This window comes from Enhydra lutris, unplaced genomic scaffold (genome assembly GCF_002288905.1).
Source record: "Enhydra lutris kenyoni isolate GAN:26980312 unplaced genomic scaffold, ASM228890v2 scaffoldscaffold74, whole genome shotgun sequence".
NCBI lineage: Eukaryota > Metazoa > Chordata > Mammalia > Carnivora > Mustelidae > Enhydra > Enhydra lutris.
The window spans coordinates 4,564,992-4,587,589 of NW_019154158.1; the positions used below are offsets into that span (position 1 = coordinate 4,564,992).

Here is a 22,598-nt window from a genome sequence, read left to right on the forward strand (position 1 = left end):
ACAATGCCACCACCTCTTTCTCCAAACCTCTGTGTTCAGAAGCAGCAATCAGAGCAGGTCCCAAAAAAGACAGGGTGCCTTTTGCCCACTGTGGCTCCACAATCTGTGTACAAGCTACTCCAGGAACACATATATAACTGTCTGCCACAGGGCAGAGTGGTGGGAGATGGGTAGCTACTACAACGCTAAGAGCTGAAATTGATCAAAATTAACTGCAATTTACCATCCATGCCTTTCCTTGGAAGTTAGGAGCCTTCGGACTCGAGTTTCAAAATATTTATATAAGATTCTGCCAGTGCAATTTTGTCTAGGTGGTGACACTGATTTCTGTTGTTTCCTACTCTACCGTCTTCCCAGAATCCTCAAACCTCGTTTTAATGTTTAATAAGTTATCAAGCTTGGGTATCACTTTATAATTTAATCAAATGTTAATTCACAAGAAATAATCCTAACTTCATTGTCTTTGAATTCTTAATTAGCCACATCTACACATAGGTATCACTGTCTTCAGTCTGGACATAGGCCAAGAAACATTTGCAGAGATAGGTGGAAAATGCAGCTACCAGTTAAGGGGAATAGACAAGACGACCTGTTTTCTGAATCTAAAACTCAAGACACAGGGCCTCACAAAAGATTTGAGAATAACTATATGAAAAATCTTATAAGTACATAAAAATTAAATTTAGAAAAAAAATTAAATTTAGTTACATTATAAACTTAATGCACTGCCTTTACAAAAGAAGAAAAACCTAATCAGAACTTATCCCTGGGGGACACCTGGGTGGCTCAGTTGGTTGGACGACTGCCTTCGGCTCGGGTCGTGATCCCGGGGTCCCGGGATCGAGTTCCGCATCGGGCTCCCAGCTCCATGGGGAGTCTGCTTCTCCCTCTGACCTTCTCCTCGCTCATGCTCTCTCTCACTCTCTCTCAAATAAATAAATAAAAAATCTAAAAAAAAAAAAAAAAAGAACTTATGCCTGGAAAGTTAAGCCACATAGTCCCCACATACATGTTGAAAGAAGAAGAGGGAAAAGGGAGGCATTGACCATTGAATGAACCATTCCCAACTTTAATTCTTTGCATATTTTGACCATGATAACATCTCAATAAATGTCTTTTAATAAAATCAGTACATTTTCTTTACATTTAATGTAAATACCAAGTGGTCACATATCAACTTCATACAAGGACACATTTCATGGGTTTCATAATCAGATTTTTAAATATTCACATGTAACAAAAACAAATCACAATCTAAAAATAACATAAATAATAAAAAACACAAGTACAACATAAAAAATACAAAAATGTAATTTATTTACCTTACCTACCAAATGGTTAACTACAAAGTTACAATTTTTGCCTTGGAGTTTAAGGCAGTTTCACTTTTACCACAGTTACTTTTTCAGATCATATGCTAGAATCAGTACCTTTTCTCTTTTATCTGTATTTAATTGATCACATACATTTTACATTTATCCACTTAAGAACTATATTTTCTTCAGAACACAGAAGCTCCATTTATAAAATGTCTTCATATATTTGAGTAATACCGATCACGGTTTTGAAAGTCTCTATGAGCATATCTTGCGTAGGTCTTGTTATGTGGGATCCTTCCAAAAGGTTCATGGTCATTGAAACAAGATTCAAAAACTTCATCAACAGCCTTTTGGGCTACCTCTTTGCTGATATTCCTAACAGCCAGGATAGAAAGAATGGCTCTGTCTCGCACACAAGTCTAAGGAGAAAGAAAAGTATATGGCTTTAATTTAAATGACAGTTTAATCATGAAATAATAACATTTTATATAATGTCTGACCACAGTCAGACTTAATTCCCTTTCAAAACCTCTTACCCTGTTGGGAATGCCAACTGGTGCAGCCATTCTGGAGAACACTATAAAGGTTCCTCAAAAAGCTGAGCCTGGGTGGCTTAGTGGGTTAAGCCTCTGCCTTTGGCTCAGGTCATGATCTCAGGGTCCTGGGATCAAGCCCCGCATTGGACTCTCTGCTGGGCAGGGAGCCTGCTTCAACCTCTCTCTCTGCCTGCCTCTATGCCTATTTATGATCTCTCTCCCTCTGCCAAATAAATAAATAAAATCTTTAAAAAAAAAAGTAGTTCAAAATAGAGCTATCCTACAACCCAGCAATTGCACTAATAGGTATTTACCCCATTAATACAAATGTAGTGATCTGAAGGGCCACCTGCACCACAATGTTTATAGCAGCAATGTCCACAATAGCCAGACTATGGAAAGAGCCCAGATGTCCATTAATAGATGAATGGATAAAGAAGATGTGGTATTCATACACAATGGAATACTGCTCAGCCATAAAATAAAAAATAAAAAAAAAAAACGAAATCTTGCCATTTGCAATGACATGGATGGAACTAAAGGATATTATGCTAAGTGAAATAGGTCAATCAGACAAGATAATTACTCATATGTGGAATTTAAGAAAAAAACAGGATCATAGGGAAGGGAGGGAAAAATAAAACAAGACAAAATCAGAGAGGGAAACAAATCATAAGAGACTTCTTTTTTTTGTTTTTTTTACGATTGATTGATTGATTGATTGATTTCAGAGAGGGAGAAAGAACACAAGCAGGGAGGAGGGGCAGAGGAAAAAGGAGCAGCAGTCCCCCTGCTGAGCAGGGAGCCCAAGGCGGGACTCAGTCTCAGGACCCTGGGATCATGACCTCAGCTGAAGGCAGAGGCTTAACCAACTGAGCCACTCAGGCACCCCACCATAAGAGACTCTTAATCACAGGAAACAAACTGAGGGTTGCTGGAGGGGATGTCAGTGGGGAGATTTGGTAACTGGGTGATGGACATTAAGGAGGGCACGTGATGTAATGAGCACTGGGTATTATATAAGACTGATGAATCACTGACCTCTCCCTCTGAAACTAATAATACATTATGTGTTAATTACTTGAATTTAAGTTTTAAAAATTCATGGAAAAAGAAGAATTAATTCCCTTTCATATTATTTTATTCATTTCTATCATTCTAAAGTAGAAACATAACTCTTAAATTATGGAATATGTTTAGCTTGATCTAAAATTATTTAGGTATAAATAAGACCTCCTCCATTTTTTTCATCTTTTCCAATAATACAACCAGATGTCATTCTCTGCAGTCCAACAAACAGTAACTCCCAATTTGCAAAAATCAAAAAAACTAACAAACAAACAAAAAATCTATAAATAAGGTTCTGGTTGGATTTTTGGTAAAATTTCAATAGATTTAAGATATACTTTACTTCTATGTCTTTCTCTTTCATTACTTTCCAGTTGACTAATACTAGATAATCTTTCCTTCAAGAGGGGCATCTCCCATGGAGGCAATAGGAAGCTACACATATATATACAAATTTGAAGGTGTCTCAATTTTTCAGGAGAAAAAAATCAAACAACTTTTTTTTTTCCTGAGCATTCTTTACATGGGTATTAAATTCTCTACTTAAGACAACAAATTATCTAATGTTACATACTAATAGGCTAGAATCTCTCAGTATTCAAATATGTTACAAAACAGATGGTCGTGGGGCGCCTGGGTGGCTCAGTCACTTAAGTGTCTGCTTTGGCTCAGGTCATGATCCCAAGGTCCTGGGATCGAGCCCCTCGTTGGACTCCCTGCTCAGCAGAGAGTCTGCTTCTCCCTCTCCCTCTGCCTGCCGCTCTGCCTACTTGTGCACTCTCTTTCTATCTCTCCGTCAAATAAATAAATAAAATCTTAAAAGAAAAAAGAAAAAAAGAAACAGAAGGTCCTGCCATTCCAATTGTTGGAGAGCTTTAAATCCATTTATTTCTCCACAAGCACAAACTAAAGTTCAAAAGAATGGCATCTAACCTTTTCATGAAAAATAACCAGGGACGCCTGGGTGGCTCAGTCGGTTAAGCATCTGCCTTCAGCTCAGGTCATGATCCCAGGGTCCTGGGATCGAGCCCCACATTGGGCTCCCTGTTTGTTGGGGGGCTTGCTTTCCCCTCTCCCTCTGCCTGCCACTTCCTCTGCTTTTACTCGCTCTCGTTTTCTCTCTCTCTCTCTCTCAAATAAATAAAATCTTAAAAAAAAAAAAAAATACTGGTCCTTACAGCTGTGCAATCTGTCAATCATTCATCTTCTGTGTTTATTTCCTGTTTCACTTCACCCTGGTCAGTATGCCTGAGCTGGAGATGCTCACTAGCATTAGAATATAAACCAGTGCTTCTCGACCTAAGTTACACTAAACACTGATTTTAAAAATAAACCCCAGGCATAAAGGAAGAAGAAAGAGAGGACGAACCATATGGAGCTATGACAGCAACAGCCAGAAGAAGACATTTCTCCCTTCCAGGGGGAAAAAAGATAGCAAAAATTTGTCTCCTAGAGTTAAAGGTTTGGGATGCTTGTATAGACCACAGTTCAGGTTTATCTTTCCAAATGTAATGCATTCCTGTCAAAACCAGCCGATATTACCATATTTTGCTATCGGTTACTGTCATCAATGTCGGTGTCTCTTGGGTACGTGCTGTACAAAAACAGGGACTCCACTCTCTAAGACTGCTCTCCCTCAACCAGGCTCCCACTACCTCCCTGAACTTTCCTTCCTGTTGCTAGTTCTATTCATTTTCAGCGGCCACTACCCAAGGGAAAAAGAAGAGAGACAGCATCGTCAGGGCTGTGCTGATTCAAAGCTTTGCTATCATGGCCCACAGCCTGTAAAGGTGCCCTACTACTCAGCCCTAACCTGTGCTGTGGGGCAGCCTCTGTTCCGAAAGGTATGACTGTTTTGTCTCCGGAATACAAGTTCCAGACTGTGGGGAGAACAGTCCAACAGGCTGTGATTCTGCATCCATTCTTCATCTACTTGCTTCCAAAAGGATCCCAAGAAAAAGATCGTATAGTTCTTTTCACTATTAAAATCTCTCACTGAGTCCCACAGCTTCCCATCATTAAAAAGTAGAATTTGGGCGCCTGGGTGGCTCAGTTGGTTAAGCAAGGTCTTGATCCCAGAGTCCCGGGATCAAGTCCTGAATCGGGCTCCCAGCTCCACGGGGAGTCTGCTTCTCCCTCTGACCTTCTCCCCTCTCACCTTCTCCCCTCTCATGCTCTCTCTCACTGTCTCTCTCTCTCAAATAAATAAATAAAATCTTAAAAAAAAAAAAAGAGTAGAACTCAACTCCATCCATTTGGCTTCCACGGGACACATTCTGTATTCTCCCCATAGAAGTAGTTCTTTCACATTTCAAATACAAAATGTACTTCTCATTTCTTTGTGCGTTATTTCCACTCCTAGCACTCTGGAGGGTTAAGTGATTCATATGTTAGTTTTACCTGATGGTGTTGTTTCAATCCAAAATGCAACCTGAATATTTCATTTATAAGTGAGCAGTCTCCACTAAGGTTAGCAGCTCGAACCTATCACAGAGACAGAGGCAAACAGAAAGAAAGTAAGTTCTCCTGCTCTATAAAAGGTTTTATAAAAGAATTTAAAATTAGCATGTCTTTCTGAGACTAGAGTATCCATTGGACCTTTTTCAAGAATGTCTTGAACTCTATTTTAAGTTATTCTTAAGTTAAGAAAAAGAGCAGATATCCATGAGCTGGGCTAGACAAAGCAAAATAAACTGGGGGTTGGGGGAAAGCCAATCGTTTACCAAAGGAAATTTTCAAAACTTCACACCATAACCTTATTGAAAGAACTAATTTCTTATGAAACCAGAAGCCAGAAAGTTGGACCTCAGAGTTAAAGTCCATGCTCTCCACAAAAAACATTTCTAGAAATTACCAAAAGGACTGCAAAATAGCATTCTTTCAAAGATCTACAAACTGAATTTCAACATAAGCTTAAACTTAAATGCATCAGCATCTAAGACACTTTGAGAATAGGAACCTCCTGCCCTTGGCCCGAAACAATGAAACTCTCTTGGAACCTCCCTTAAACCTGTATAAACTCATGCCTTCCTCCAGGGCCTCAACTGTCCTTTGAAAACTTAAGTTGTTGAAACTGAAGCAAGAACATTCCAAGCACAAGAACACACTGGAGCTAGCTGACAGGCCTTCATTCTCCTAACACCCAAGGGAGAAGAGACCTATTTAAAAACTCGGGTTTCACCTCTACTCTCCAAATAGTAGGAGATGTAATTAGATGCAGTGGGGCTGCTTACTAATTTCAAAGGAAAGAGAAAATAATCTAAGTTATAAAGTGTACACTTACATTTATATATATATATATATATATATATATATATATATATATATTTTTTTTTTTTTTTTTTTTTACTTCTCAGCACATTGCACTCTTCAATTACCGAAATACAAGTATTAAACACATCTGTCTCTCTAAGAGCATAAATATATTGCACTTCTGAGAGCAACCCAAAGTGCTTAGCAGTAAAAAAACTTTTAATGTCGTATTTTTGAGACTAAATGTTTTACTGGAGGGCAAGCAAGGCGCTCCGCCTATGGGAGGCAGCACAACAGGCCGGTTAAGAACCCTGGTTGTAATCCTGTCTCTGCCATGTACTAACCACGGATCTCAATCAATGCCTCCCTTTCTACACGTGTAACATGCTGATTATAGCATCTACCTCGATGGACTATTCAGTAGACTCAGGGAGAATGCACAAAAGGAACAGTGTTTGGCACACAGTCTTCAGCCAGGGTTAACTAGCATTCGTTTTTATATTACAGAGTTGATTCCACAGGGAAAAATGGTTATTTGGTTAAGTGGTTAAAAATTATTATTATATACCACATATAACAATATGTCATATATTATTATATAATATATGTGAAATATAGATTATATACTAATGTATATGAAATATATATATTATATACTAAAAATGGTTATTATAAAGTCATTACTATCACTAGGACTTAAAAGTTATTATTAAGATAATTCGAAGAAGATACTTAAAGTATCTCTTGTTGTGTCTCAAGCTGTGTTCAGGAATTAAAAATGGACATCTAAGAGTAACATGGAACCATGATGGGAGGAAAAGGAGTATGTTTAAGTAAATTATACTTCAACTAGTTTGTTTGTTTGTTCGTTTTTAAGATTTATTTATTTATTTGAGGGGGGAGTGAGGGGCAGAAGAAGACAGCGTCTTAAGCATTATACTTCAATTAAACATTCAAACCCAGAGTGCTTCAGGGGGAGAAAGTATCTTTTTATAATAAGACTTACTTCGGAGCAGGCCAAATGTCTGACGTCAGTGAACCAGTTGACGTGAGCGCGACAGTGATCAAAGGCATGAATGAGCTCATGGGTGACCACTCTGTTCATATGGGCCTGATTACGGATGTTGTTCTGGCACAAAACAATCTAGGAGGGACCAAAATAAGAGAAGTTCCATTATGTCTAACACCTACTCACCTTTCGTAACTCCCATCTTCTCTCTGGTATGAGATGGCTTGGCAGCTTAGAGAGCCTCCACCCAATATCCTCCCTCAACCCCACACCTACCCATCCATCAAGGCCTGGTCCTAACGTACATGCTCCACTTAGCGCTCCCAGTAACCAACTTCTCCCTGTTCTCTCTGAACTACAGTAGCACTTAAATGCCATCCTTGGTGGGCTGCTGGACTCCACAGCATCATACTAGGAGTGGGCTTTGGAATGAAGCAAACTCAAACACCAGCCCCACTCCTTACTAACTCAGTGACCTTGGGCAAGTTTCTTAACCTCTTTGCACCTCAGTTTCCTCAACTATAAAAAGGAGATAATTAGAGCACCTACCTCATAGAATTGTGAGAATTAAATGAGAATACATGTAAACTGCTTCTTATCAAGTTTCTGAATGAGCAATGAATCAACAATGAATGACCACCACTGTCTCATTCTACTAGAATTGCCAGGGAAAATCCTCAGAAAGACCTTCAGAAAGAAGTGCAAAAAGCCAACAGCACACAGAGCAGGACCCTATAAGAGTAATAAAGACATGAGAGGGATCCTAATAACGACAGTTACCATTTATTGTGTACTTACTATGAGCCAGACACCAGGATATGTGCCCACTATTTTGTATACATTCATCCAACATGCATCTTTCAACTAGTATTTCTTGAGACCCACTAGTAGATTTATAATCTACTTAGAATTTATAATCTATAATTATAATTTCTAATGTATAATCTATAAATGGTGCTAGAAATTAATCAACTATTTACCAAAATCTTTAAATACATGCAATGACAGCTGTCATAAAGAAAAATCCAGGATGTCATGAGGACATACAATAAGAATGCCTGACCTGGTCTAGAGGATTGGGAAAGGGATCTCTGCAGAAGGAATTTTTAAAACTGGGATCTCATGGATGAACAGGAGTTAAATTTGAGAGGTGGGGAGGGGAGCATTCCAGACAGAGCAACCTGTGCAAAGGCAAGGAGTGCTGAAGTTCTAGAATGTCTGAGAAGCTGAAAGCAGGCCTATACTGCTGTAGCACAGAGCTATAGGGGACAGGCATGAGATAAGGCTGGTGAGGTTGGCTAGAGCCAAATCACTCTTTATCCTGAGAACAGTGGAAGTCACCAAAAGGGAGGAGTGAAACAGGGTGGTGCTTTTGTTTATCCTTTTGACTACAGTGGGGAAAATAAGCAGAAGATGACCAAAACTGGATGCAGAGAGACTTCCTGAAGGTTAAAAAGGTATTCTAGGCAACAGGTAATGGTATTTGAGCAGGGATAGTGAGATGCCTCCCCAAAAAATACTTAGGAGATAAATGGGACAGAAGTTGGTGATGGATATAAAATATGGAAAGGGAATTAGAGATACAAAGATGATCTCTTTATTTCTGGCTTGGGTAAGAGGTTGGAAGGTGGTAAAATTCACTGAGATATGCAAAATTACAACACAAAGTTGGATGGGGATAGGGGATGGTATAAACCATCAATTTGGACTTGGACAAATCTGTGAGGTCTCAGGTGCCTTTAAGACATCCAAGTGTAGGTGTAAAGTGCCATTTGGATATATAGATGTTAAGTTCAAAAGAGAGCTCTAATCTAGGGAAACAAATGAGATCCCCTTGGCAAACTGTAGAGAAAGAAAAGAAGGGAATCTAACATCAAGGATTAAGAGACTTCAACATTTAGCAGCTGATAGAGGAAGGTGAGCTAGCAAAGGAGCAACCAGAAGAGTGTCACATACCAGGAACCAGGGGAAGAGTGTGTCTGGCATTACCCACAAAAGCGTCTGGCATTACCCGCGAAAGCCAAGGGTATGCGTGCTATATGACCCAGCAATTCTGCTTCTAGACAAATACCTAGGAGTAACTTCTGCACATGTGCCCCAGGAGAAAAGGTGAGAAATATTCACAGCAGCATTGTTCATAATAACAAAGTCAGAAACAATATTAAGTATGGCTAATTGCTGTATACAGATACAGTGGAGGACTATATAACAGTCCAACTACAGAAAAGAGAGCTGTGTACAACATGAAAGAATCTCAACAAAATAATGGTTACAGAAGACTCTGTGTTGTATGATTTCATCAAACTACAAAGTATCACACAGAACTCAAAGTATTCCATGCATAAAACTTAAAAGCCAGGCAACTAAATAACATATTGTTTGACTGTACATATCTATGATAAAACCATTGAGAAAAGCAGGAAATGACTATCACAAGAGTCAGAATAAGAAAGGGAGAGGAAATGTGATCCAAGATGGGGGCACAATCTTCTGAAGTCCTGGAGATGTCCTATTTCTCAAGTCTGGGTGGCAGTTACAAAGGTACTCATTTTATTACTACAACCAAAAGCATGCACACAGGTTTCTTACTCTTCTGTATGAATGAGACAGTTCATGATACAAATTAGAATTTTAAAAAAAATAAAAGGAGAAAGTACCCAGCTATGCTCAACACTGCTGAGAAGTAAGCTAAAAGTTCGAAATGTCCACTCTATTTAGCCCCAAGGGAGAAATGAATTCACCAAGACCCATTTTGAGAGCTACAAGTATTGTTATTATCATTTTACAAATGAGGAAACTGAGAATAAGGCAAATAACTTTGCCCAAGCCCCACAGCTAATAAGCAGGGGAAGCAGATTTGAACTCAACTCTACCAGACTCCAAAACCCAGACCTTTCACACTTACATTATGTTTCTTTTTCTCATGATTACTACAAAATACCTATAAATAACCAAAATACATATAAAATTCCCCAGGGGGAAACAACTAAGTATTATCAAACAGGGTTGTATCTTCAAGATGGAAGGTGTTACTTATAAAAACTTCATCTACCCTCATCACATGCCCTAATTCTTCTACCATCTCCAAGATGCTGTCAAAACCCTGATTACTTAAAACTTTTATTGAATGCTTTCTATGCTTACTATGATAAGCACCTTACACAAGGTATCTCATTTAATTCTCATAACTATACTATAAGATAGATACAATCACTACCAATATTTTCCAGATGAGAAAACTTACTCCCCTAGTCGAAATGTTCTAAGATGTATCAGCTCAGCATTCAAAGCCTCCCACCATATGGCTTTCCTTTTCTTCCAATCCTATTTCCCTGTATTCTCCACACATTCCTGTCCCCCAGCTATGTTAGACAACATGTCACTCTCCAAATACACCTTGTCCTTTCCCAACACACCACCTTTGCTCATGCTACCCCTTCTTTGGGTAACAGTCTTCATCTTCTTTGCCACAGAAGCAGCTTTATACACTCTAGCTGAAAATCTGTAGGTATCTTGCAATCACCTTACTGTCCCATTGTGGTAACCACACCCCCCTAAAATAGTTTAACCTGCCTAACTTTATCATTGTCTTATCTCCCCTATGAGAGCATAAGCTCCTGAAGAGTAAGAACCATAACTATTCATTTTTTGAATCTTACATAAAGTCTACCCAACAGAATGGCCAGTATGCCAAGGTCCTTAGCAAATATCAGGAAAGAGAACAACTTGGCAATAATGCCTACCTGAGATGTTGACGCATCAAAGCCTCCACTGACATTGCCATTACAGTCTTCACAAGAAAAGTGTCTTTCTCTGTTAACAGCACTAAAAGGCAAGAAAGCATTAAAGATAAAATGTCCAAAAGCAGTGTGCACTCAGTGCAGGGTAAACAGCCCTGGGCAAGGAGTCAGGAGCCCCTTGTCATAAATCCCCTCTACCACTAACACACAGGAAACCTTGGGAAGCCTTCAGGACTAAGTTGTCTCATCTGTGATATAAGAAAATCATCCCTGCAAAATCTACCCTAGTTCAAATTCCATGACATGGTTCCATAAAGCATTTGGTCCACTGATTAAGACCATATTGGGAATACCCTGGAGTTGCTCCACTCGGGCCAGAAGGTCACCTCCCTAATCTCCTCCAAGTTAAACAACCCCTGGAAGGCTCCTGCATAACAAGCTGAGATTTCTTCTCCACGAAGGACAGAAGGACAACGCTGGGGCTGGAAGAGAGGAAAAGCCAGGTTTGGTAATTACTTACAAGACTTTATGTGTGGTCTTTACTAAACGCCGGAGATGAATGGTAAAGCCAGAGACTTACAGTTAGGACAGAAGGTATATGCAGAGATCAAGACCTACCTGGAAAGAATACAGCCCATCCCCACCACCTACCACATGGAAAAGGTTTTGTGGCCTGAAGTAAAAACCTGTAAGTAGTTCTAGTATGGGGTTTTTATGTTTTTAGCAGCCTGAATAGAGACCAGCACTTTAAAAAGATTTACTTACCAACCTGAGTGCTTCATGGCATCAAGTAGAAGTTTGACATATGGATCTAAAAAGATATTGATTCAATTAAGCATGCTAATTGGAAAAAATAGCACCAATTAAATTATCTAAAAAGCAGTAAATTATCAAAAAGTAACTCACAAATCTTAATGAAGTAATACTATCTTAAAAGTGGTAAAAATTGATATGAAAAGACAAGCTTAAATTAACATAAAAACAAGTCTTCAATGAGATAAAACACTGATACAAATACCAAGATGGGTACTACTGAACATCTTCAATAATACCAAAAATGATTTGAAAGCTCTTTTTTAGTTACATGATCAAAAACAGCATACTGAAGCACATACCAAAAGAATGAGGGAGTTTGGGGCCACATCCATAGAAAGGAACAGCAGCACAGTATCCAGATTAGAAGGTAGTTACAGAGCCCCACTGGCATCTTTCCTGGTCAGACCACAGGCTAACAGAATCCCATTCTGAGTACCACAGTCTAAACAGGACCTGCCAACTGAAGCTCTTCCACGAGAGAAGGCAGTCAGAACAGTACAGGACTTTGTTCAGTAAGAAGCAAGAAAGGAGTTGTGGATTTGGAAAGAATACAAAACTGAACTAGGACCACAATGGCTTCAGGTTTTGAAGGAGTGCCACATGGAAAGAGATCCCATCAGTATTTCTCCAGAGGGCAGAACAAGGACCGAAGAGTAGAAGTTACAGTATGAGAAAGGATTTTTCCAACAATTAAAGCTGTTAATAAAAACACAAGTGGCCTCAAAGAATCGGTAACCTGTTCCAGCAGAGGTCTATAAACTCTCTGGTCGGTGATGGCTCAGAGCTTTTCCTATATGGGGTGGAAAGGCCTAGATGACTCCTGAGGGCCCTTCTATGCAGCCACGAGCCTGTGATAATTGCAGGAAAGTACAACAAACCCAAATGCCTCTAATATTAACTTCTCACGTAGGGGTCTCGTCTGAATGTACAAATGGGCAGAGGATTATATGACATAAGTGAAAAAATAAAAAAAAGAAAAGAAATCAAGGTTGGTTTTTTTTTTTAAGGGTTGAAAGCAAAAACAAGTGAGTAAAAAAAGTAATGAGAGATGAGAAAGATAGGCATAGGTTACTACTTTAGTAACCTGCCCCCCACTTAAGAGTGTTAACAGTAATACAATTATTAGTAATAAGCATTTTGTGTGTGTGTGCATGTGTGTGTGTGTGTGTGTGTCAAGTGCCAGGAACTGTATCAAGTACATTATTATTCAAGCAACTAAGAGAGCCTTACAAAATTAAAGTGGATTCCAAAATCTATAGTCCTCTTACTAAAAAATAATCATAACAATAACAATTGTAGGGAGCGTGGGGGGGTCTGATACTTCAAACAAGACCTGCAGTATTTAAAATGAATTTACTTTGGGGCACCTGCGTGGCTCAGTGGGTTAAAGCCTCTGCCTTCTACTCAGGTCATGATCCCAGGGTCCTGGGATCGAGCCCCTCATCGGGCTCTCTGCTCTGCAGCAAGCCTGCTTCTCTTCCTCTCTCTCTGTCTGCCTCTCTGCCTACTTGTGATCTCTGTCTGTCAAATAAATAAATAAAATCTTTTAAAAAATAAAATAAAATGGATTTACTTTAAAGAAAAAGGGAACAAAGATCTCCCTGAGGCTCAGTCCTAGGAACAGCATAGTTAAGTTACAGGTTGACGCTTTAATACCACTAACACTTCTCTCAACATCCCTTCAGGGGAGCGTTGAGGCCTGTAAATTCCGCCTGGGGCTCATGGTCAGCCCACCACCACCTTCACATTCTACCTCCATATCTCCTCCACTGTTTGTCTCTTCCACTGTAAGCAGTTATCCATTACTCAGCTCCTGATATGCTCACACTTAACCATTCATAAAACCTATTCCTCACAACCCTAAGAGAGGCTTTTTATCCCTACCCATTTTTTTGTGCGTGTGCAGATAAGGATAGAGGCGATCGGAGAGTTAAGTCAGTCTTCCACACCTGATAAGGAGAGGGACCAGGATTTGAACCCACATCTAACTCTGCAGTCCATGTTCTTTCCACTGTGTTCCACTTCATAAAAGGTACAGTCCTGGTCCCTACCCATCTTTGTATTTCCCCACACCAGAACCTAGGAGGCATTCAATATACATTTCCAAGTGAATACAACCTCATGATTCCCATTACCACTCTTCTTCCCACTCCCTTGAGTCCCAAATAAGAAGACTGGAGAATCTTCAGGTGGTTGACTTTTGAACTATAATGGGCAGCTATGAGATAGTAACCTTGCTTTAGGACCAACGGGTTTAAGACTTTTTATTTTCTAAATAAACCTGAAGTAAACTTAGAAAATCCATATATCAATGTAAAGGAGTTAAGAAATCTCTAGTGCAATGTCCCTGGGACTAAAGAAATTGGTCAGCAGGTAGGTGTGTCCCCTATTTAACCCACAGCAGTAATTCTTGATCCTTTGGGGGTCGGGCCTTTTTGAGAATATGATGAAGTTCCCCAGAAAAGTGCATTCAGATGCATACACACAGGATTTCATAGCCCATTTCAGAGGTTTCCACACTCGGAAACCCATCTATGTATGAAGGTTAAGAACCCCTCACAATGAAGAACGGTTTGCAAAACTGCTTTTGTGCCCTCAGCAGTCATGCCTTAATTAACGTGACTCTTTAAAACTCTGCTTCACCCGGACTATGAAGTCCTCACACCACTGCATAATTTATATAAGAAAGGACCTGGGGCACCTGAGTGGCTCAGCGGGTTAAGCCTCTGCCTTCGGCTCAGGTCATGATCTCAGGGTCCTAGGATCGAGCCCCGCATCGAGCTCCCCACTCAGTGGAGAGCCTGCTTCCTCCTCTCTCTCTGCCTGCCTCTCTGTCTACTTGTGATCTCTCTCTCTGTCAAATAAATAAATAAAAATAAAAATAATTTTAAAAAGAAATCAGAGGACCTGTCAGATCAGTGCCTGTGACTGAAAAAGGCAAACTCCTATCCGACTCCTTCCTCATTCCACAAGCAAGAGTGAGGCTGAACACGGCCTCAACACCTCCTCTAATAGGGAAACTGAGGCCCAACCTGCCCACCCTCCCGCCACCACTCCCGCTCCAAGACGCTGAATCTACCTAGACCCTACGCAGAGGTGCCTGAACTCTGCTCATGGGGCTGAACCCAGAGACCCCTGCCCTCCGGGTCTCAGACACCATCCGGCCCACCCACCCCCAGCTGACCCCCGGCACCCGGGCCACGGATCCTACTTGTCTCCAGAGTCTTCAGGAGCATAAGCTGGCACTTCTGGTTGTTGGTGAAGAAGCTGGAAAGGAACCCTTGCCCGGGCTTCCCCTCAGCCAGCCGCTCGGGTAGGACCTGGCACGCGACGTGTTGCTGCTGCAGCTGTTCCTCCGCCGCGGGACCAGGCGGGCGCTCGTCCGCAGCTCTTGCCATGCCGCCCGCGAACGTCGGGCGGCGGGGGATGAGATCCGGGAAAGGCAACAGCCCTCCAGCCAACCTGGCCGCGCCGAACCTCTTTCCGCCAGGCCCACCCGGCCCCAGGTAGGGCGACAGCCGCAGAGCGCGTAGGAGGACGTTGGGGCGGCTGGGCCTCCTAGCCCTGCAATGGACGCGGGGCGGGGCGGGGCGGGGCGGGGCGGGGCGAGAGGAGCGGGACGGGGCGAGAGTGCGGGTGGGGCGGGGCGAGAGGCGCGGTAAGGATGGGGGCGGGGCTCCAGATCCCCGCGGAGGGAGTCAAACCTGGGCGCTGCACTGGCTGGCGTCTGTCTCCAGGGCTGCTGTGGGCTTCGCTGGGAACCCTCGGCGTGGTTGGCCGATCCTCATAAGCATGGTTGCGCAGCCCACCTCCTCGTGGACACTCAGTCCTCAGTACTGGCCACTAAAGTCCCCTCACGCTCCGAAGGTCTCAGGCATCCTCCCACTCCCTGACTTTTCAACCAGCAGGCCAGTTGCAGTCTGGCCCACCCGTCTCCTGATGTCCCAAGCCATTTCGAAAGCAGTGCTTTTCAGAAACGTTTGAAAGCTGCCATTATAATTACTGGTAATATCAGTACCTTCAATTTTTTTTCTACCTCACCTGGGCCCAATGGCCCACCCTGCTCTCTTGTCACCCCAAATAACTTTCTGCTAACAAAACACAACCAGTTTACTTCTACCTCCAATCCTTAATTCACTTCCATTTTCAAGCCCCTTTACTCAGTCCTTATGATCCAGGTCCTGATCAAATCTACCTATCCCACAGGGCTTTCCCAGATACCTTAATCAAAATTATTCTCTCCTGATCTCCCAAGGTACAAAGTACTCTGCATCTGTTATCATTTTCATCACAACCTGCCGGGTTTTAGCTAATTTGTATTTCTCATTTTCCACTAAATTTTTTTAAGATTTTATTTACCTATTCGAGAGAGAGAGACACAGACAGAGAGTGCACAAACACAGGAAGGGCAGAGGGAGAGGGAGAAGCAGACTTCCCACTGAGCGCGGGCTAGATCCCAGGTTCCTGTGCTCTCAACCTAAGCTTAAGGCAGACAGTCAACCAACTGAGCCACCCAGGCGCCCCTCTTTTTCCACTAAATTACTCAGTTCAGCTCAGGCATTTATTCAGCACCTACTATGATGGCCCAAACATAATGGCAGAGACTGAGGACAATAATAAAAGAATTGATGAGATTGAAGAGGAGCACATGATTTATGTGAGAAATGTATAGAAATAATATAGGCTTAAGAGACCTTGAGGATTATGAATAGTGCGTTATGTGTCATGGATGCTTAATAAATATCTTGATTGAATGCAAATCAAAACCACAATGAGATATCACCTCACACCTGTTAGAATGGCTAATTATAAAAAAGACAAGAAATAACAAATGTTGGTGAATATGTGGAGAATAGAGAACACTTGTGCACTATTGATGGGAATGTAAATTAGTAAAGCCACTCTGAAATACAGCATAGAGATTCTTCAAAAAATTAAAAATAGGACTACCATATGATCCAGTAATTCCACTTCTGGGTATTTATCCAAAGAAAACAAAACACTAATTTGAAAAGATAACAGGCATCTCATGTTCACTGCAGCATTGTTTACAATAGCTAAGATATGGAAGCAAACTAGGTGTCCATTGATGAATGAATGAAGAAACGGTGGTATAAAAAAAATGGAAAACTGTTCAGTCATTAAAAAAAAAAAGAATGAAATTTTGCCACTTGCAGCAACATGGCATTTGTATTGATCAGGAAGTGGTAAAAGCACTAATTTGTAGTGGATTTAATCAAGGATACATGCTGTAATCACAAGGATAACCATTAAAAGAACAGCCTTAAAGGGCAAAACTAATGCACAAATGAGAGGGAAATCACAAATAAGCAAATTGAATGGGATGCTAGGATTATTCATCATTTGAAATATTACAAAAATACAAACACCTCCTACATACAGATTGCTAAAATTATAGTAGTTTTCTTAAACCACTTTTTATTGAGTTAACCTTGGATACATTACTTCTAACCTCCTCTACAACCCTATAAAATAAGTATTAATATCATTATTTTGCTGATCAAAAAGAAAAGTGGGTTCAGCCATATTGAATGATTTATCCAGGACCATACAGCCAACTTTCAATCTATTTAGGGAACTAAAACATAAACATATAGAAAACTACACTATTACAGTTATTGTAATGGGTCCACAATACTCAGGAAAGGCTAGATGGAGAAGATGGGGCCTGACATTGACCATATCCTGTAAGCACATGAAATACTATTTGAAATATCATTCAGCTAAATGAATAAGGAAATAAATGCAAATTAAAAGCTGTAATTTTGCCCTACCAAATTAACAAACATTTTTTTTAATATTCATCACTGAAGGCAACAAAGAAAACTAGAAAAAAATATGCCAAAATATGATCAGTAGTTGCCTAGGTATTGGGATATTTTTATTATATTCTGAATTTTCCTAGTGTTCACAATAAGCATGTATTACCTTTGTAATAAGAAAAGTAAACCTTAAAAAATTGAATAAGCTTTTGGCACAATTTGTGTAACTTCATCCCTTAATAGTATGAAGACATAGAGTGGAATGGAAAGGTGTTAGGAGAGCAATAACGAAGTGCTAATACAAAGGACTAGGTTAAAAAGAGAAAAGTAATGATCACAAATAAGAGTATGGGCAAAGATTTAGCTAACGGGATTTTCATTTCTCCACGGCAGCACTAATTAAGAGCAAAAAGGATAGAAAGTTTCAATGTCCGAGAGATACAGTGGAATACATGAAACCATGTTGTTGTAGCCTTTTTAAGTGTATTCATAAAAATTAAGTTACAAAACGGCATAAACGTGATTCCATTTTGAAATTTCATTTACTATATGCATGGAAAGGGTCTAGAAGACTGCTCCAGTGTCACAGTGGTTATTTCTATGTGGATGAGATTTGGGTGTTTTGTTTTCTTTTGTGCTTCTCTTCGTTTTCTAAAGCAAAAATTGTTGCTTTTTTATTGGAAGTTTTTTAAATATATCATAGCTATACATGAAGTTGCTATCATTTTAAAGTGCTTTCCATCTTTCAGCTTTTTAATAACATTTAATCTATTTTTCGAGGGCCAACAAAAATTCGGTAAGTTTCTAGCCTTTCCTCAGCTTTCCAGTCATTTTTGAATGTGGGGAAAGAAACAAAACGGTCCCCACAGCCCTCTGCAGAAATACACTACACCGCCAGCAGCCGCCAGCGACTGACAGGAATCTACTTCCGGTAGGAGTCAGCTCCGCGAACCAGAAGCGAATGAGAGCAGGCGCGCAGCATTCTGGGAAGACCTGCGGGGGCTGGGTTGGGCGGGGCTGGAGTTGCTGGCTGTTACCAGGACAACTGGAAGCGATTGGAGGTTTTCCGAGGTTTGCAGCCGTTAAACTGCTGAGGCTGAGATGCTCAGAGGTCGTTTGGGATGAGCGAAAAGAGCAAGAGGGCTTTTCTAAGAGAAGACTGTCCTATCAGGAGGTTTTCTAGTTGTGACCCGCAGCGGGAACACCTGCCCTGGGGCTGTGGGTCGTGCCAACCTGCTCTAGCTGTTTGCGGTGAAAGTAAGTGTGGTCCAGTGACTCCTGTCACTTCTCTGATTTTCTTCTGCCTTGTAGAAAATGTAACTTGGTAATTGCAGTATCACATTGCAATGTGTTTTAATAGCAAGGTAAATTTTTTTTTCAGTTGAGGAAAATTACAAGAAAAGGAAAAAGAAAACTCACTAGTTATCCCAACTGCCTGGCAGTGACTTAAATTTTTCATTTGATTACCTATCACTTCTTTTCCCAGCACAAATATTTTTTACACAGTTAAGCTTATTTGAGGAAAATCATCTTGTATCCGGCTTTATATCATATATATATGATACAATTGTTGTTAAAATCTTAGCAACAAAGAAGGCTTTGAAGATCTTAATGTAAATCTATTTGTAGTGAATTGAAGAGACAGAGATGAAGGGGACGCAGCATGTGAAGACAATTCTTTCAAGAAGTTTGGCTGTAGGGCGCCTGGGTGGCTCAGTGGGTTAAGCCGCTGCCTTTGGCTCATGTCATGATCTCAGGGTCCTGGGATCGAGTCCCGCATCGGGCTCTCTGCTCAGCAGGGAGCCTGCTTCCCTCTCTCTCTCTCTGCCTGCTTCTCTGTCTACTTGTGATCTCTCTCTGTCAAATAAATAAAATCTTTAAAAAAAAAAAAAAAAGAAGTTTGGCTGTAAAGGAAAAGAGAAGGGTCAGTAACCAGAGAAGAATGGCAAGTAAAAGAAAAAAGGTGGGGTTTTTCCTGAAGAAGAGGACATTTAGTGATATTTATTATTACAAGAGGAAAAACTAGTAGTCAGAGGTTAAACATACTGCCGAGAAAGCAAATAACTGATTGAATAATTCCCTAAAGAAATAGAGGAGATAAGATCCCCACTTCAAGTACATAAATTAGTTTAGGAGGTGGAACTGGGTAGGAGGATGTCAAGGTGGATTATGGATGTTAGTAATTTTAAAACTATTACAAGTTACAAGTTGGCAAGAGTAAGAAAGATATAGATACAAATAGCCAGCAATAGGTATGCTCAGCCACATTAATAGTAATATAAATGGAATATTAAATACCTATTAAAATGGAAAAGATTAAAAAGCAGATAATATATGTGTTGGGCAAGGGCTCAGCTAAACAGGCACTGCAGGTGGGAATAGAAACTTGTACTTCTCTCCCCTCCCCCAGGCACTTTAGAACTACATAAACTTAAAATGTGTATATACTTTGACCAAGTAAGTATACTTCTAGGAAGTTCTCAAAAGGAAATAATCACAACTGCATACATATATTAAGCTGGATGGAGTTCACTTCAGCTTGTCCACTAATGAAAGACTGGTGAAATATATTACACCAGTATGTACTTCTTAGGCATGGATAACATGGTTGCAGATAAGAGACGTTCACTTATATTAGTTTCAGTAAAAACATCTTAAGGTTTTACTGCTTTTTGATGGACTCTCTGTTATGGAGGGGAGGCTCTTCAGAAAGTAAATCTCTTTAATTACCTTTCTCATTTGGAGGCAAACAGTGCAGTGTGGGGGTCTGGATAAGCAGCAGGTGACACTCTGGCTTGAAGATATGCATAGAGAAGGGCTCCTGGGTGGCTCAGTCCCTGAGGCATGTGACTCTTGATCTCAGGGTAGTAAGTTTGAGCCCCAAGCAGGGTGTAGAGATTATGAAAAATAAAATCTTTTTTAAAATATTTTAATATTTTACAATATTAAAATAGAAAAATAGAAATAAAAATAAATAAATAATAATAAATAAATAAATAAATAAAAACAAAAATAGAAAATATTTTTAAAAAAGAAAAACATCTTCAGGTTTTATAGGAAGGGAATGTAATGTTGCAGTCTGATTGACTGGCCTGATACATAATCAGTGGGATGCTTTGAACCATTAAAAATTATTTAGAAGACTATTTAGTGATAAGGAAATACATGTAAAATACATTGTTACGAGAGAAAAGTGGGATATGAAAGCAGCAATATGTAGGTTCTTAACCACATGATGGCTTTTTTGTTGTTGTTGTTCTTTAGGTATTCTGCTTTCTGCTTATCTGTATTATACATGATATATATTTTATAAGGACATATAAAATGTTGCTCATTTAAAGATGTGAATAACTTTACATGTAAGGAAAGAAGTTGGGGAAGTTCTCTCCTGAAAACCTTGAAGTTGATTATAACTCTCTGTGAAGTAGGAGATCAAAAGAAATTAGATGCTTTAAAAAGCTGTAAGACTTGTTTTTAAAATATATTTTATAGGGGCGCCTGGGTGGCTCAATGGGTTAAGCCGCTGCCTTCGGCTCAGGTCATGATCTCAGGGTCCTGGGATCGAGTCCCACATCGGGCTCTCTGCTCAGCAGGAAGCCTGCTTCCCTTCCCCTCTCTCTGCCTGCCTCTCTGCCTACTTGTGATCTCTCTCTCTGTCAAATAAATAAATAAATAAATAAATAAAATAAAATATATTTTATAGATACTTATTATCTATGCCTATATCAATGCCCCACCAGTCTCACAAAAGATTGAGTGTGCTCAGAAAGAGATATATGCTATAGTAGAAGAAAATGATCAGAAGAGGCAAAAGATAACTGGAAAACAAACAAGATCAAAATAAAGGCAAGCATATGTTAATATCCAAACAAATCATGCCAAAAGGTCCTTTATAATTGCTAGAGAGGTGCCACCACAAATTAGTCTCTGATGTTCCTAGAAACTAAAACAAAAGGAAACGTAGTTCTAGGTTTCACATGGTCTATAAGAGTTTTTCTTAAGTTGCTTAAGAGAAGTATAATTTGGTATAGAAACCTGAGAAAAAATTCACCCTAAGCTCCCTATAAGGCAATAATATGAGATTCATCTATTACTATTTTTATTTGTGTTTATTCTGTTTTTATAGAATTTAGGAACATCTCAGAAAGGTTATACTCCTCTTTACTAACTCAGTAATTACAAGCGTTCATTAAGTACTGTAAGATATAGAAACTCATGTAAGACAAAGTACCTGCCCTCATCTATTGTGAAAGAATAAATATAATATATAATAGCATGTTTACAATATATAATGAATAACTAGTAAGATGAATAATGAGTATGATGAGTAATAGAATAATTAATGTGAGTAACTATAAATCAAGGCACTGTTTGAAGCAAAAAAGTGAGATGGGATTCCTGCAGTATATAGAAATACTTTCAGCCAGTGGGATCATGTTTAACCATTTGTAAAAGGGGATGATATTCCCCCTTTTTACAGAGATTTGATAAATTTGATAAATTGTCCAGGGTCACATGGCTAGTAAAGGACAGAGCCAGGATTTCAAACCAGACCTCTCCTATGCAAACCACCTTCTTAACTACTGCACCTTATGGGAGAGGTAGCATTCAAATAAGCTTTAAAGGATGGAAAAAGTTATGTCAGGCAGAGTCTGGGCAAAGATAATCTAGGTGGAGAGCATAGCACTAAATAAAATCAGAAAGTTTGGAAAGCACAGGGTCTGTTTTGGATAATACACACACACCCCCCAGACAAGTGAGATAAAAGTAGGTAAGCACTAGAAAAGTAAGACTAAAAAGGTTGGGACACATTTTTTTAATTTTTAAGAATTAGGGTATAGCTTACCTGATAAAAAGACTCAGGTCTCGGGGCCTGATAAAGCAAGAATTTTAAGCACAGAGACCTTGAACCTGAAAATTCTATGTGAGGGCTTTGAATGGGAAATATGAGACACATTAGGTCTAGGTTAAGGATTCACCCCACCCAGGTGAGGAGCGGGTCTAATGGCAAATAATAGAATCCTGCTACACATTAACTGTGTAAAATTGCCCAGGTAATGTAAGTTATTTGGACC

General features: G+C 39.9%; 1 protein-coding gene across 1 annotated transcript; it reads right to left on the bottom strand.

Annotated features, from left to right (window-relative positions):
- Positions 1-1,048: 1,048 nt before the first annotated feature.
- Positions 1,049-15,141, bottom strand: LOC111160189 (ATP23 metallopeptidase and ATP synthase assembly factor homolog). Its single transcript, XM_022523093.1, has 6 exons — positions 14,952-15,141; positions 11,690-11,735; positions 10,928-11,009; positions 7,182-7,319; positions 5,324-5,407; positions 1,049-1,738 (listed from the first exon to the last, which is right to left on the bottom strand). The coding sequence occupies exons 1-6, from the start codon at positions 15,136-15,138 to the stop codon at positions 1,535-1,537; spliced, it is 741 nt and encodes a 246-aa protein (XP_022378801.1). The 5' UTR covers positions 15,139-15,141; the 3' UTR covers positions 1,049-1,534.
- Positions 15,142-22,598: the final 7,457 nt, after the last annotated feature.

Coding starts and splice junctions, on each gene's coding strand:
- LOC111160189 (XM_022523093.1), bottom strand. CDS start 15,138: ATGGCAAGAGCTGCGGACGAGCGCCCGCCTGGTCCCGCGGCGGAGGAA. Junction 11,736..14,951: donor CCTGAAGACTCTGGAGACAA/GTAGGATCCGTG, acceptor ATATCTTTTTAG/ATCCATATGTCAAACTTCTA. Junction 11,010..11,689: donor GCCATGAAGCACTCAGGTTG/GTAAGTAAATCT, acceptor CTTGCCTTTTAG/TGCTGTTAACAGAGAAAGAC.